The 15025-nt window shown below is 43.6% G+C and overlaps 1 protein-coding gene across 25 annotated transcripts in view; it reads right to left on the bottom strand.

Moving 5' to 3' along the window:
- The window catches only part of KALRN (kalirin RhoGEF kinase), a 700623-nt gene that overhangs the window by 629842 nt on the left and 55756 nt on the right, over positions 1 to 15025 (bottom strand). For 6 of the 25 annotated variants that reach the window (XM_054480932.1, XM_054480942.1, XM_054480947.2 and 3 more), the window contains exon 1: positions 6923 to 7121. The exons of 17 other annotated variants lie outside the window; for them this stretch is intronic. In XM_054480932.1, the coding sequence (XP_054336907.1) occupies positions 6923 to 6989 (67 nt within the window). In that variant the 5' untranslated portion in view covers positions 6990 to 7121. Of the gene's footprint in view, positions 1 to 6922; positions 7122 to 15025 lie in introns of those variants that run through there. 2 more of the 25 variants (XM_054480933.2, XM_054480935.2) reach the window with 1 other exon arrangement.

Here is a 15025-nt window from a genome sequence, read left to right as displayed (position 1 = left end):
ACTGAGTGTGACCTGGTTAGGGGCCAGAGCTGTGCAGATAGCTGAGCAGCAGGCAAGCCAATGACTGAGCAAGTCAAAGACAGGGTATCTGTCAGACATAGAAGACAAGGAGCCAGAAAAAGGCTGCAGGCATGGTGAGGATGAGAATGAGGAAAAGGAAAGCACAAAGATCAGGGTGCCCTGACAACCAAGACCACGAGGTCCAGCTGCCTCTTGACTTCTTGCACCTGAGCAGAATCAATCCTTGACTTGGAATGTTTGGGAGATTTGAAGGTTGAGACAACAAAGAATGGCCAGTCAGGGAGAGGTGAACTTTAGTGACAAACCCAAGTAGATTCCTGGTCAAAGTAGAGCCCAACACCATGAAGGCTCGAAAACAGTTATTCTCCTTACCTCCCATTTATCCTGAAGGGAGAAAACGATTTTTCTTTCTCTAATTCTAGCAGAATACAGACAATGCCCACCTAATGCCTTCCTAGTATGAGTTATACTAACCAAGGAAGGAAAGGTTTTTGACATCTACAGTGACACACCACCATCCCTACCTCCAAACCCCTCAGCAGCCTGAACTGAGAGCAATAAACCCAAAGCAAGCTGGGGCCAAACAACCTCCTGGGACACAGGTAAATTGCTTTTCTGGGACTATGAAGGAAAGTCAAGGTTCATCTAGGAAGTCATTGAAAATGGTTGAAGTTTGTAAAGACAGTTGCATGAGGTGTATCCAAAAGATTGCGTTCTTATACAGTTTGTTCCTTAGCATAGTCCTATGTGTACTCCTATGTTTACTATTCCCATGTAGTGACTTGTTTTTCGTTCATTTTGTTATTTTGCAACAGAGTTCTTTTTGCCCTTACTCTCTGACATCCATGTTAAAGGATGACAACAAGCAGCTCTCAACTCTGGCTGCCATTAGAATCACCTACAGAAGTCTTTAAAATGCCAGTGTTTAGCCCCCTTACCAGCTATTCCAATTTAATTGGCTGGAGGTGGAAGTGGGGGTGTTGAAACGGAGGAACTGGACATTACGCTTTCTAAGAGCTCCCAGATGATTCTAGCATACATTGAGAGATGAGAAACAGTTGGATTCTGGTCCAGAATCCAAAACACTTTGTGGTAGCTACAGGAATGTGGACAGTATCAAGAAGATAATCTCATTTGTCTACTTTTGTTTTTGTTGTTTGTGCTTTTGAGGTCTTAGCCATAAAATATTTGCCTAGACTAATATCCTGAAGGGTTTCCCTATGTTTTCTTCCAGTAATTTTATAGTTTCTGGTCTTACACGTAAGTCTTTAATCCATTTTGAGCTGATTTTTGTATAAGGTGAGAGATAGGGGTCTAATTTCATTCTTCTGAATATAGATATCCCATTTTCCCAGCACCATTTATTGAAAAGGATGTCCTTTTCCCAATATATGTTCCTGGCATCCTTGTTGAAACTAAAAAGCTTCTTCACAGCAAGGGAAACAATCAACAGAGTGAAGAGACAACCTGTAGAATGGAAGAAAATATTTGCAAATTGTTAATCCAACATGGGACTGATATCCAGAATATACAAGGAATTCAAGGAATTCACATAACAGCAAACAAAACAAAACAAAACAACCCAAATAATCCCATTAAAAAGTGGGCAAATGATCTGAATAGACTTTTTCTTTTTTTTTCTTTTTTGGAGACTGAGTCTCGTTATATCGCCCAGGCTGGAGTGCAGTGGCACAATCTCAGCTCACTGAAACCTCCGCCTCCCTAGTTCAAGCGATTCTCCTGCCTCAGCCTCCTGAGTAGCTGGGATTACAGGTGCGCACTGCCATGCCCAGCTAATTTTTGTATTTTTAGTAGAGATGGGGTTTTACCATGTTGGCCAGGCTGGTCTCGAACTTCTGACCTCAGGTGATCTGCCTGCTTTGGCCTCCCAAAGTGCCGGGATTACAGGCATGAGCCACCACACCTGGCCCGAATAGGCTCTTCTCAAAAGAATACACACAAATGGCCAACAGGTATATTTTTTTAATGCTCAAAATCATTAATCACCAGGGAAATGCTATCAAAACCACAATGAGATATCATCTTACCCCAAGTACAATGGTTATTATCAAACAGACAAAAAATAAAAGATGCTGGCAAGGATGTGGAGAAAAGGGAACTCTTATACACTGCTGGTGGGAATGTAAATTAGTACAGTTGTTATGGAAAACAGTATGGAGGTTTCTCATAAAAACTAAAAATAGAACTACTATACAATCCAGCAATCCCACTACTGGGTACTCATCCAAAAGAAAAGAGATCAATCAGTATATCAAGGGATACCTGTACCCTCATGTTTACTGCAGCACTATTCACAATAGCCAGGATATGGAATCAATCAAAGTGTCCATCAATGGGTGAATAGATAAAGAAAATGTGTTATATATACACAATGGAATACTACTCAGCTATAAAAAGGAAATCCTGTCATTTGCAGCAACATAGATGGAACTGAAGGTTATTATGTTAACTGAAATAAGCCAGGTACAGAAAGACAAATATTACATGTTCTCACTCATACGTGGAAGCTAAAAAAGTTCATCTTATGGTGTAAACAGTACAATGATAGGTTGGTGAATGGGTACAAACATATAGACAGAAGGAGTAAGTTCTAGGGTTTGATAGCACAGTGGGGTGACGATCATTAACAACACTATATTGTATAGTTCATAACAGCTAGAAGAGAAGATCTGAAATGTTCCTAACATAAATAAGAAACGTTCAAGGTGATGGATAGCCTAAGTACCCTGATTTGATCATTACATATTGTATGCATGTAACAAAATATCACTTGTACCCATAAATATGTACGATTATTATGTGTCAATTTTTAAAAGCATCTACAAGAAATTAGCAGCCTAATTCAGCATATCACTTAAGTTCAACATGTGAGATGTTGACATAATGACAAACATCAGTAATTTTTGTACTTCTGTCGCTATTTTAACCATATCCACATACCTCCTACACTGTTGTTTCCTTGATATTGTTTTAAGTTGACTCTTTTTTACTTATACTTCTTTATAAAAGAAATTAGTGGACTGCAAGGTGACATAAAAAGGTAGGAGAAAAAGAAAAAAGAAGATCATAGCTGAAAGGAAAAGGCACTCAGGATTAGAGGCAAGGAAGACAGGTAGGGGCAGGTCCAGGATTGGAGACACAGGATCTACGGGGCAAAGGTGGCCCAGCACAGACATAAGAAGGGATGGAAGCTGGGCAATGAGTTACAGAATAATAGAGAAATGCCAGAGAATGGGGATACTTGTAGCAGGTAGCATAAAGCTGTGCTTTGAAAGAACACAAGGGACAGAGAATAGGCATGAGGGCCAGGGAGGCTGGAGACATACTGGGGCCAAGAAACTAAGGCAGGGCAAAGTGTGAGGCCCAGGCAGGAATGCCAGAAGGAGAAGAAGGAGACCAGAGGTAGGAATGAAGAGAGAGCTGAGGAATGGGTGGGATTAAGGAGGGCCCACGGTGAATGGGTGGGGCAGGAGTGGACAGCCGAACAGAAGCAGGCATCGGGGAAAACAGATCGTCTTCTGGACTGTGCCAAGCAGTGACCAGCAAGAGAAGCTCAAGAAACATCCATAAATCACCTAAAATCATCTCACGTACTACCAGTGGTGGACATTCCCACATGCTTGGAAGCACTGCCTGATGCTCTATGAATAAAGAGCAGCAGTCTTTCATTCTTCCCATTACCAGAAAAATATTACATGTAAACAAAGGAACGTAAACCCCTACCTTACTTGTCAGGTCCCCATGAATACACCAAAACTCAACAATAAAAAGCAATGTGACTTCTTTTATATACAACTCATGCTTCTTATCTCTATGAGCTCTTTTCTTTTGATAGACAGTCCCCACCACAGCAACCATCTCCTTAGTCAACGTCTATAAGCACAGAATACAATCAGCAGAATTGACAAACGCCCAGTAACAAACACCATAAAAACAGCATCTATCATTAAGGAGAATAAATCATCAAAATAATGTCTGAACAAGCTGGTAGTACACTGTCAAATAAATTCTTGCATATAGTTAAGTATAGCCCTAGAAAACAATACCCTTTATTTTTTAAATCCTTACCCTTAGCTGAACAGTGATAGGGGAGACAAAAGATTAGTCTGCAATCATCAAGCCTACGCTGTTATTTCTTTGTAAAGTTTATTTCAGCTCCATGATGTGTTCTAATGTTTCCTGCCTTTTCCTAGGTGTGTCAAATCACAGATTCACTTATCCTCCAGTCACAGCCAAGTGAGTGACTCAGGCCAGCATACAGCTCATCGATTATTTCAATTTCCTGGGATAAACTCATCAGTTCCCACTTATTTCCTATTCCCTCCTTACTTTCTTGAGGCCTGTTACTTTCAAGATGACACAAGGCACGACAATGATGAGGGCAAAATGATACAAAATCTTCAAACAGATTAAAGGAGCTAAATTCTGCTACACTTAAGAAAGATCAAATCTAAGGGAATTCTGTTCACTGCCCAGAAAGGCAGGTTCATCTTTCATTCATTTACTCATTCATTCCTTCAACAAATAGTTATTGAGCATCTTTCAATGAGCTAGCTCAGCCTAACATGCCACTTTAAAGCATGCTATTTTCTATGCAATGTTAGGTAACATTCGTTACGAGAGGAAAGTTGCTATAACTGAAAATTCTTTTTGAATATGGATGTGGGTATGCACACATCTGTAATACTTTAATACTGATTAACCAGAACTGGGCAACATAATCAACACCCAACCTCCAAACACCTGGAAATCAGACACCCTACACAGTCAAGAGCTACTGGTCTAAAACTTCACATTAAGGAAAACCCTACAGATAGAAAGACACATAAACTTTCAAATTACAGCTATACATGGTGATCAAACATGCATGGAAGACCACATAATTCTTGCAACCAGCTTTTGCTATCCAAGGGGACAGGTTAATCTATCAACCCATAAATTCATTAACCTGATATTTCCAAAATGCCTGACACTGTATATGCACTAACACAATAAATTTCCCCCAAATTCTATGATGTAGGCATTATTATTAATATTCCAATTTTTAAGATGAACAAACTGAGAATTTGGTTAAGTATAGCCCTAGAAAACAATACCCTTTATGTTTTAAGTCCTTACCCTTAGCCATTTATTCAAGGGCACTTAGAAGGCAATGGAGCCAGAACTTGAACCTAAGTTTGTGACTCATGGATTCAAGCATTTCTAAAAGATAAAAATAAATTGGTAGTATTATAACTTATACATTAACATCTAGTTTCTTCTTATAATTAGCATCATATGATAGTGTGAATCTTGTTTTAATTCATGTAAGTACAAATTGTCTCTAAGCCTCTAACCATTCTTAATTGGACTTTTCTTAGTTCCCGGTTATTATATACCACCTGTTCCTGTCTTTCCCAGGATGTTTGTTGGAGAGTGAGAATTAACTGTCTTGGTAATGAAAACTACCATTTAAAGAGTACTTTGTTTGTGCCATGCACTGGGATAAGTATTTCACTTGTAGTTTCTCACTTAGCCCCTACAGAAACCCTCTGAGTTGGTACTACCATTATCATCATCACCCCTTTTTACGAATGAAGGAAAGAAGATATAGAGAGGTTAAGCAACTTGCCTGAGGTCACAAAGATAAGGAGGATTCACATCTAGTGGTCTCTTCTCCCTTCTCCCAGTCTATAATCTTCATCAGGGTGAAGTTCTGATGCCCTTCTTAACGCCCTCATCTCAAGTCTGGGCTCCCACTGGCCTGTTTCTCGGTGCTAGTGAGAAACTGCTTTTAGTGTGTGCTGGTTTGGTTTCCTCCATCTTTGATTAAGGGCCCTGGTTCACCTGCTCTGTGCAGCTGTCTGCTTCCACCTGGTATTGATCTCCCGGCACACTAAGACTATTCCTCATAGAGATGAATACACCTTGGGCTGTATAGCAAGGCTTCCCCAGGGCCATCTTTTCCATCAGGAGTTTGAGCTCATTCTTGCCAAAACCTCTTAAAGAAGCCAAAGCTTTTAAAAATAATATTCAACATTTTAAAAAATCAATTACCAAACAAGTTCACAGTGGTTTTTCCTTACAAAAGAACATCTGGATTTGTGTCACATTTTCAGGAGACTTTAATTGCTTTAATATTTGATAAAATGTATTAAGGTCAGATTAACCTGAGAAATAAAACTGATTTTCTCTTTTCTTTCCACTAACTGCAAATTCTGTACCGGCTCTACCTATAGATAATCAAAAAAGGGAGATATCCTCAGGATAGGTATTAATAGTTCTGTGAAGCTAAGAGGTACACAGGGAGGAACTCAGCATTTACTAAGCACCTACTGTGTGCACCAGATATGATGTTATATATTTTACATGTATGAATTAAATAATAGCTCCAGAGCAACCCCAGCACATAGGTCTTACCGTGCCCATTTTATAGATGGGTAAACAAGCTCAGAAAAGTCACATAAATCAGGCTAAGGTCAGTGGCAGAGCTGAGACTTGAGCCTGAGACTGTTTGCCCCCAGCTTCTTACTGCAGGAATGATTCTCCTTCTGCACTGCTTCTCAGAGAGTTCTATCAAGAGCCCTGCAAGACAGGGCTTAACTTGTATTTGACTAGAGTACTGAGCTTGATGAAAAACCCAGCAAGAAACGAGATCCTGTTATACAGATGCTCCCCAAATGACCCTGTGCTCCCAATTCCCAGCTGGGTCATACATGTCCCCAGAAAAACAGCCTTTCTTTACTTTCCATGGGTTTGCTACTTGCCTCTGTTTCATTCCTTCTCTCTCTTCTTGACCCCCCCTCCCCTCTCTGCTGTGTCTTTCTGCATGTCTCTTTATGTCTCTATGTGTATTTATCTCTCTCACTCTCTCATACAAGCATACACACACTCAGGATACCTCGATCCAGCAGCCGGAGCAAGCGGAGATACCAGAGATACCACTGGTCCCAGAAGCGGTCCGTCATCCCACCCTGAACTCATCCTTCACAGCCAGTCCCCTCGGCAGAGCCTCATCCCACCACCGCTGACTCGAGGAGGCCGGAATCACTTGACGCTGGGCTCGCACACAGCCTGCTCTAAGCAAATGCCTGCCTGCAAAGACAGCCACCAGTCCTCCCACACAGAGGCTGACTGTGCCGGGAGCCGGTTTCACAGCAACAAAGGAACAAGTGCAGAACAACGCCGTGTGCAGACCGAGCCTGCCTGGACCCAAGGGGAGGTCGGAGATGCGTGGGAGGGAGTCAGGAAGGGTTTTCGCAAAGACGGGAGGTTTGCAGTGGTCTTGAGAAAGAAAATCCACAGTCAAGTCCACGTCTTAAATTTTTTTCCAGCATCTCCTGCCATCCTGGCTTCCATACCTCCCACACCAGAGGCCAGTGGCTCCTCCAATAGAATATGGGATGGGAAGCCAGAAGCTCAGCCATTTTGGACTTTGAGGCCAGTCCAGGAGCCTGGGAGCCTTACTGCCTCACTGCCTCACTGTAGGGACCACAGGCTCTCCTTGCCCAAGACTGCAGGACCTGCATGACTAGTAAAAGGCCACAGATCCTTTTTCCCTACGTCCCTTCATGGAACCTTTGTTATAGTAGAGACAGCATGGGCTCTGAAGTCACACAGTCATGGGTCCAAATCCTGGTTGCCACTTAATACTTGCCTGGCCTGGATCAAGTTATTCAGCTCCCTGTGCCTCAGCTTCCTCCTCTGTAAACCAGAGAGAACAGTATTTGTGAGCCTCAAAGCAAAAGAAGAATATAATGTTTCTGGTGTTGCACCTGGTAGATACTGGTAGATAGAAGGTTCTCCCTTACCTCTCAACCCCTCTCCCTCTTGCCAGACTCTTAGTTCCCCACACGTTCATACATCCCACAGTTTTCTATCCCCAGGACTTTGCTCCTGCCCTTCCTGCCAATAGCATGCTCTCCCCACTCTCCACCTCATCATGGCCAAATCCTCCTAATTTTTCCAACAAATAACTCAAATGCCACAGAATCCAGGCAGACTTCCCTGATCTTCCTTCCTTTATATTTTATTTTTTCATTCCACCTTCTCCTTTGTGTATGACTCTTCTCCCTTACTTGCCCATAAACTCTTTGTGTCCCTCAAAGAACCCTGAACTTCGCAATTACTCAAGTGATTACTAACTGGACAAATGAACATGCAAGGGCATCTGAGTCCCCGATACAATGTTATTTTCAAGGCAAGGAGAAGAGTAAGCTGCAGAGACCTCAGCCCCTGGGCATTGTCTAAGGCCTTTGGGGCATGACGGGGTGCCCAGTCCTTGCCCAATCACAGCCCCTCTTACAGTGGGCCAGCCTGTGACCCAGGTGACTGGGAGTGCTGTTCACTGAAATGAAACCTGAGGAGTCCCCAGGTCTAGGACGACCTTGTTCTTCAAGCCTAAAAACTACCCAACAGCCAAAATTCAACAACCCTTCATGCTAAAAATTCTCAATAAATTAGGTATTGATGGGACGTATCTCAAAATAATAAGAGCTATCTATGACAAACCCACAGCCAATATCATACTGAATGGGCAAAAACTGGAAGCATTCCCTTTGAAAACTGGCACAAGACAGGGATGCCCTCTCTCACCACTCCTATTCACCATAGTGTTGGAAGTTCTGGCCAGGGCAATTAGGCAGAAGAAGGAAATAAAGGGTATTCAATTAGGAAATAAGGAAGTCAAATTGTCCCTATTTGCAGATGACATGATTGTATATCTAGAAAACCCCATTGTCTCAGCCCAAAATCTCCTTAAGCTGATAAGCAACTTCAGCAGTCTCAAGATACAAAATCAATGTACAAAAATCACAAGCATTCTTATACACCAGTAACAGACAAACAGAGAGCCAAACCATGAGTGAACTCCCATTCACAATTGCTTCAAAGAGAATAAAATACTTAGGAATCCAACTTACAAGGGACGTGAAGGACCTCTTCAAGGAGAACTACAAACCACTGCTCAATGAAATAAAAGAGGATACAAACAAATGGAAGAACATTCCATGCCCATGGGTAGGAAGAATCAATATTGTGAAAATGGCCATACTGCCCAAGGTAATTTATAGATTCAATGCCATCCCCATCAAGCTACCAATGACTTTCTTCACAGAATTGGAAAAAACTATTTTAAAGTTCACATGGAACGAAAAAAGAGCCCGCATCACCAAGTCAATCCTAAGCCAAAAGAACAAAGCTGGAGGCATCACGCTACCTGACTTCAAACTATACTACAAGGCTACAGTAACCAAAACAGCATGGTACTGGCACCAAAACAGCATGGTACTGGTACCAAAACAGACATATAGATCAATGGAACAGAACAAAGCCCTCAGAAATAACACCGCATATCTACAACTATCTGATCTTTGACAAACCTGAGAAAAACAAGCAATGGGGAAAGGATTCCCTATTTAATAAATGGTGCTGGGAAAACTGGCTAGCCATATGTAGAAAGCTGAAACTGGATCCCTTCCTTACACTTTATACAAAAATTAATTCAAGATGGATTAAAGACTTAAATGTTAGACCTAAAACCATAAAAACCCTAGAAGAAAACCTAGGTATTACCATTCAGGACATAGGCATGGGCAAGGACTTCATGTCTAAAACACCAAAAGCAATGGCAACAAAAGCCAAAATTGACAAATGGGATCTAATTAAACTAAAGAGCTTCTGCACAGCAAAAGAAACTACCATCAGAGTGAACAGGCAACCTACAAAAGGGGAGAAAATTTTCGCAACCTACTCATCTGACAAAGGGCTAATATCCAGAATCTACAATGAACTCAAACAACTTTACAAGAAAAAAACAAACAACCCCATCAAAAAGTGGGCGAAGGACATGAACAGACACTTCTCAAAAGAAGACATTTATGCAGCCAAAAAACACATGGAAAAATGCTCACCATCACTGGCCATCAGAGAAATGCAAATCAAAACCACAATGAGATACCATCTCACACCAGTTAGAATGGCAATCATTCAAAAGTCAGGAAACAACAGGTGCTGGAGAGGATGTGGAGAAATAGGAACTTTTTTACACTGTTGGTGGGACTGTAAACTAGTTCAACCATTGTGGAAGTCAGTGTGGCAATTCCTCAGGGATCTAGAACTAGAAATACCATTTGACCCAGCCATCCCATTACTGAGTATATACCCAAAGGACTATAAATCATGCTGCTATAAAGACACATGCACACGTATGTTTATTGTGGCACTATTCACAATAGCAAAGACTTGGAACCAACCCAAATGTCCAACGATAGACTTGATTAAGAAAATATGGCACATATACACCATGGAATACTATGCAGCCATAAAAAATGATGAGTTCATGTCCTTTGTAGGGACATGGATGAAATTGGAAATCATCATTCTCAGTAAACTATCACAAGAACAAAAAACCAAACACCGCATGTTCTCACTCATAGGTGGGAATTGAACAATGAGAACACATGGACACAGGAAGGGGAACATCACACTCTGGGGACTGTTGTGGGGTGGGGGGAGGGGGGAGGGATAGCATTAGGAGATATACCTAATGCCAAATAACGAGTTAATGGATGCAGCACACCAGCATGGCACATGTATACCTAGGTAACTAACCTGCACATTGTGCACATGTACCCTAATACTTAAAGTATAATAATAATAAAATAAAAAATAAATAAACAAATAAATACTATTTTTCATAATTCCAGTATACTAAAAAAAAAAAAAAAACACCAGCATGGCACATGTATACCTAGGTAAGTAACCTGCACATTGTGCACATGTACCCTAAAACTTAAAGTATAATAATAATAAAATAAAAAATAAATAAATAAATACTATTTTTCATAATTCCAGTACACTAAAAAAAAAAAACTACCCAACAGCCATCTGCACATTCATCACAGCTCTGTGTAGCCTAGGCCATGCCAGCAATGCCTTCTCACTGTCCTAACAGAATGGTGGTTTCCCAGGCCTCCTGGTCTCCATCAGACAGCTGGTAGGCATGTCTCCCTCAGCACCAGCTCTTCCTTGGAACTTATACCTCCAAGATGAGAGAGGGTGCAGATTTCTGAAGAACTCAGATTGGGGAGGAGGCACGTCCAGGAGGTAGGAGCTAGGAGGGAAAGGGAGAAAGCAAGCAGAGTCACAACCTCCACTGCCTGCCCCTGCCCCCCAACTGCCTTGTGGTTTCTTCTTAAAGGGCAGCATTGGGTCTCAGCAGAGACATCACCACCTAAGAAGCTACCTCTCAGGCTCTGTTAGCATTATTTTCTTATTACCTTAAATGGACAAGACACCAGTGTGTAGTTAACACAAGAATGCAAACCCCTCCTCCTCCCTCCAGAGAGAAGTAACCCGGTGTTTCTCCCTTTACGAATAACAAGAATCCATCGCTCACATGTGGCCAGTACTTTTTTGTTCAAAGTACTTTCATAACTATCATCTCCTGTTTGCCCTGCAAGGTCTGTAGGATGGGAATCACTTTCTCCAGTATACAGAAGAGAAAATCCATGTTCCAAAAGATTAAATAACTTGTTTAAGGTCAGATAACTCGCAGGTGCCCATCTGTCTCCTCCCTGAGAGTTTCTGGGGCGCTAAGAGATTCCCTGGGAAATTGTGACATGTTTCACTGAGATATGGGAGCCCTCACAGTAGGGCAGGACCTGGGGAAACACTGCTGTTTCCTAACAGGAACCCTGAAAGAGGCCCCTCCAGGGCAGTGCTGACATGCCATGGGCACAGGTTGAGTGGAGCGTCCAAATGTGGCCACTTATTAACTAAGCGCTTCTCATCTTTTTCTTTGGCCCCTGACTTACAACGGCAGAGAGAGTGTGTCTCCAAGTAAGAATGCCAAAAAGGCTTTTTCTAACACAACTTGGGAGAAATCTGAAACAGGAGGCTCCCATTGTGGCAGGAGACCTAGACAGAGAGGGTCAGGGGAAGAGCATCTGACTGTGAGGCAGAAAGTCCCAGAGAGTGCTCTAATGGTGCTAGTGCTACAAGTCTCATTCTTGGGGCTGGAGAAAGAAGCTGGCCCTGTTCCCCTCCTTCCAGTAATCAAGGGCAAAACATTCCACACAGTCTCATTTGCAGAGAAAATGGGAATAAAGACTGTCAAGAATAATATGGGTGCAAGCACTTCCCCCGCAAACAGACCTAAGAACATAAGCAATGCCCATCGGGTCAGCCCCAGGGTGAATCCATTCAGCCTGCAGTTTTACTCAAGATTGGCTTCAACCCATCAAGCTGGGCTCCTTGGAGCTCCCCAGCCCACCACTGCTCATTTCTCCATCTCCCACAGAGCCTCATAAGTCTTACTTGAAATACAGCCCCTCCAGAAGTTGAATAAAATGTTCCAAGAGACTGTCAGCATTGCCATTTAACTGCAGTGCAATTAGAAAGGATATTGGCCAGGACACAGCCTTATTAGTAGGTTTTTGTTGTTGTTTTTGTTTTGTCTTATACAATGCTTCCACAGTGGCTCCTTCTTTCATCATGGTCAAAGCAAGCACAACTATTCCCGTTCACATGTTTCCTCCAGCCCACCCAGCTGGCTACAGAGACATGTTTTCCAGGGACAGGCAGTGTCACCAGGCCAGCAACAGCCCATCCACTCCAGAGGGCTGATGTCCATCCGGATGTTCAGCAGTTACTTGATATCACAACATGGATGTGTTCCTTTCTCTTCGATGTTCCTTCTTCTTTCCTTGGCACTGTTCTTTCTCCCTCTCTTCACCCACCCCAACTTGAAAACACTGTGTTCCCAATCAGATAAAGCCAGCACAAGTGTATAGAGCAGAAGGCAAGCAGCATGGAGGGAGGAGAGATCCAACCATATCCCAAATCTTTCCCACTCATCTCCTGGGACAACAATGGCCACTGTTCCCTCAGCAGCACTGGCCCAACTCCTCAGACACATGGACCTATCTGACAAGTGAAGGCAATACAGGAGGTAGCATAGTTGCTGGTATCTGCAAACCAAAGTGAAGACCGTCCACAGACATACTGATCTCCCTCACCCTGACCCAAGAAGCAGGCTCCACCCAGCTACCATTTTGCCCTGCAAGCTGTGTTTCAGTTGTAACATGAATCAAACACTCCAGCAAACAGCATCCTCAGTCACCTCCCACACCACTTCTGTCCCCTTGGCGATTAGTGCCCAAGTGGTGGAGTGGAGCCCGTGGCAACACATTCTCAGGGATGCCATTTCAAGGGTGGGTTGGACCCCTGCCAGTTCTCTCCCATGACAGCTTAGTGACCCCAGGTGAACGGGCTTCTTAGGTCCACACCTGAGGACAGTATCTACAGCAAGTAAGTATCACCTAGACACTGAAATTCAAGTCCACCCTCCCAAGAGGCCCTTTCCAGCTAACCTCACACATTCTCTATCTCAGAAGTTCTCAAAGTTTAATGGGCAGCAGAATCACCTTAGAGGGTTGGTTATCCATGTAGATAACGAGGCCTCACTCCCAGAGGCCTGCATTTTTAACAAGCTCCCCAGAGAATTCTGTGATGGTGATCCATCTGCTTCAGTCCATGCTCTCCTCTCCTACCCTCAGCACCAGCTTTGTGTCACTATCTTGAATTCTAGTGTGTACCCCACCTCCCTCAACACCCTGAGAGTCCAGTAGGGAGGGAGATTCTGAGTGCCCCATTAGAGTATGCTCACCTGGAAGGCAGAGGGGCCCCTCTCCTCTCAAGGCCCAGTAGAGGGCCCCACTTGGAGGGGTGAGAAGCTGCCAGCCAGGAGGCTGAGAAATCAGCCTCATCTCTCCACAGGCTCCAGAAAGCCTTCGTTCTGCCACAGTTCCACTGCACATCTGTACAATGGCTTTAAATGTCACCTCAAATATCAGGCCAGGCAGCAGGAGGGAAAGGCAGACGCTAATTATTCCTCCTTGCCTCAGCTTTTGTGTAGCTTTCATCTTGCTCACCTCCGACCTCTGCTGAGGATCTTTAACTCTGCCTTGGCTGAGGCATGCCCGGATCACGGAAGACAACCTTTCACTGCCCTGGGCTCTAAACCACCTTGTTAAGTGGTGAAAACCTGATCCCTCCTTACCCCTTCTCTGGGGGCTTCTAATTCCCCCAGCAGTCAATAGAACCCCCATGTTGCACTGAATCTCTAACACAGCATGTCACCCCAGTACCCCCCACTGCCCACACAAGAGCCAGTCCCCTCTCCTCCTTCAGGACCTTATAAAGCTCATCTACCCTGGGCCCCATGCCCTCTCCACTAAGTCCTGTGAAAAGTACCATGACAACCTCATCCCATCCAAGGTATTTATGATGAGAGCTTAATATTTAGGCCCTCAGGAAATATTCCTATTTTGGCAAAAGATAAAGCCTAGGTCAAAGGAAGGCATAGAGGAGTGCAGGCCTTAGGTAAGCAGTGGTGGGGGTGGATATCTGCAGTCAGGAGCAGAGTCCATGACTCCCTTCCCTAGGTCTTCACAGGCATGTCCCTGTGAGGCCATCCTGATGAAGTCAATCACAGAAGTTAGTGCTCCTTCCATCCTCCCTCACTGCCCTGACCTCCCATTTCCTACTCAGCATGAACACCTGGTTGGCTGCCTTCCCCAAGGCACCTATTGCAAAGGAGTTCTTCTTGAAAAAAAAAAAAAGCTGGTAAATATTTGGAGAGACCCTCTCAGAACTGATCCATGAGGCCTCTGCAATCCAGAGTTCACTATTACCTCCTCTGTTTCCCTCGCAGCCAGTCATGCAGTTCCTCCATCTCATTTCCACCAAGAGCCATTTCTCTGCCTATCAAAGGAGGTGGTGTTACTTCATGGCCAACAGGAGGTCGTTCACCACCCAGGAGGTTTGGCTTCTCTTAAATGTTCCTTACATCTCTCAGTCCCTGAGGTCACCATCAGAGAATCAGGAGGCTAAGTTGCCAGTCACCACAGCTGAAGCCTCACTCCTCAGCCCAGGCGGAGCCCTCCTGTGAACCTCTACCTGCTCTCTCCATCCCATGCCCTTCTCCATTCCCTCCAGGAAC

This window comes from Pongo pygmaeus, chromosome 2, assembly GCF_028885625.2.
Source record: "Pongo pygmaeus isolate AG05252 chromosome 2, NHGRI_mPonPyg2-v2.0_pri, whole genome shotgun sequence".
Taxonomy (NCBI): domain Eukaryota; kingdom Metazoa; phylum Chordata; class Mammalia; order Primates; family Hominidae; genus Pongo; species Pongo pygmaeus.
The sequence above is the reverse complement of the archived record's forward strand: the minus strand, read 5'-3'. Positions and strand labels throughout refer to the sequence as shown.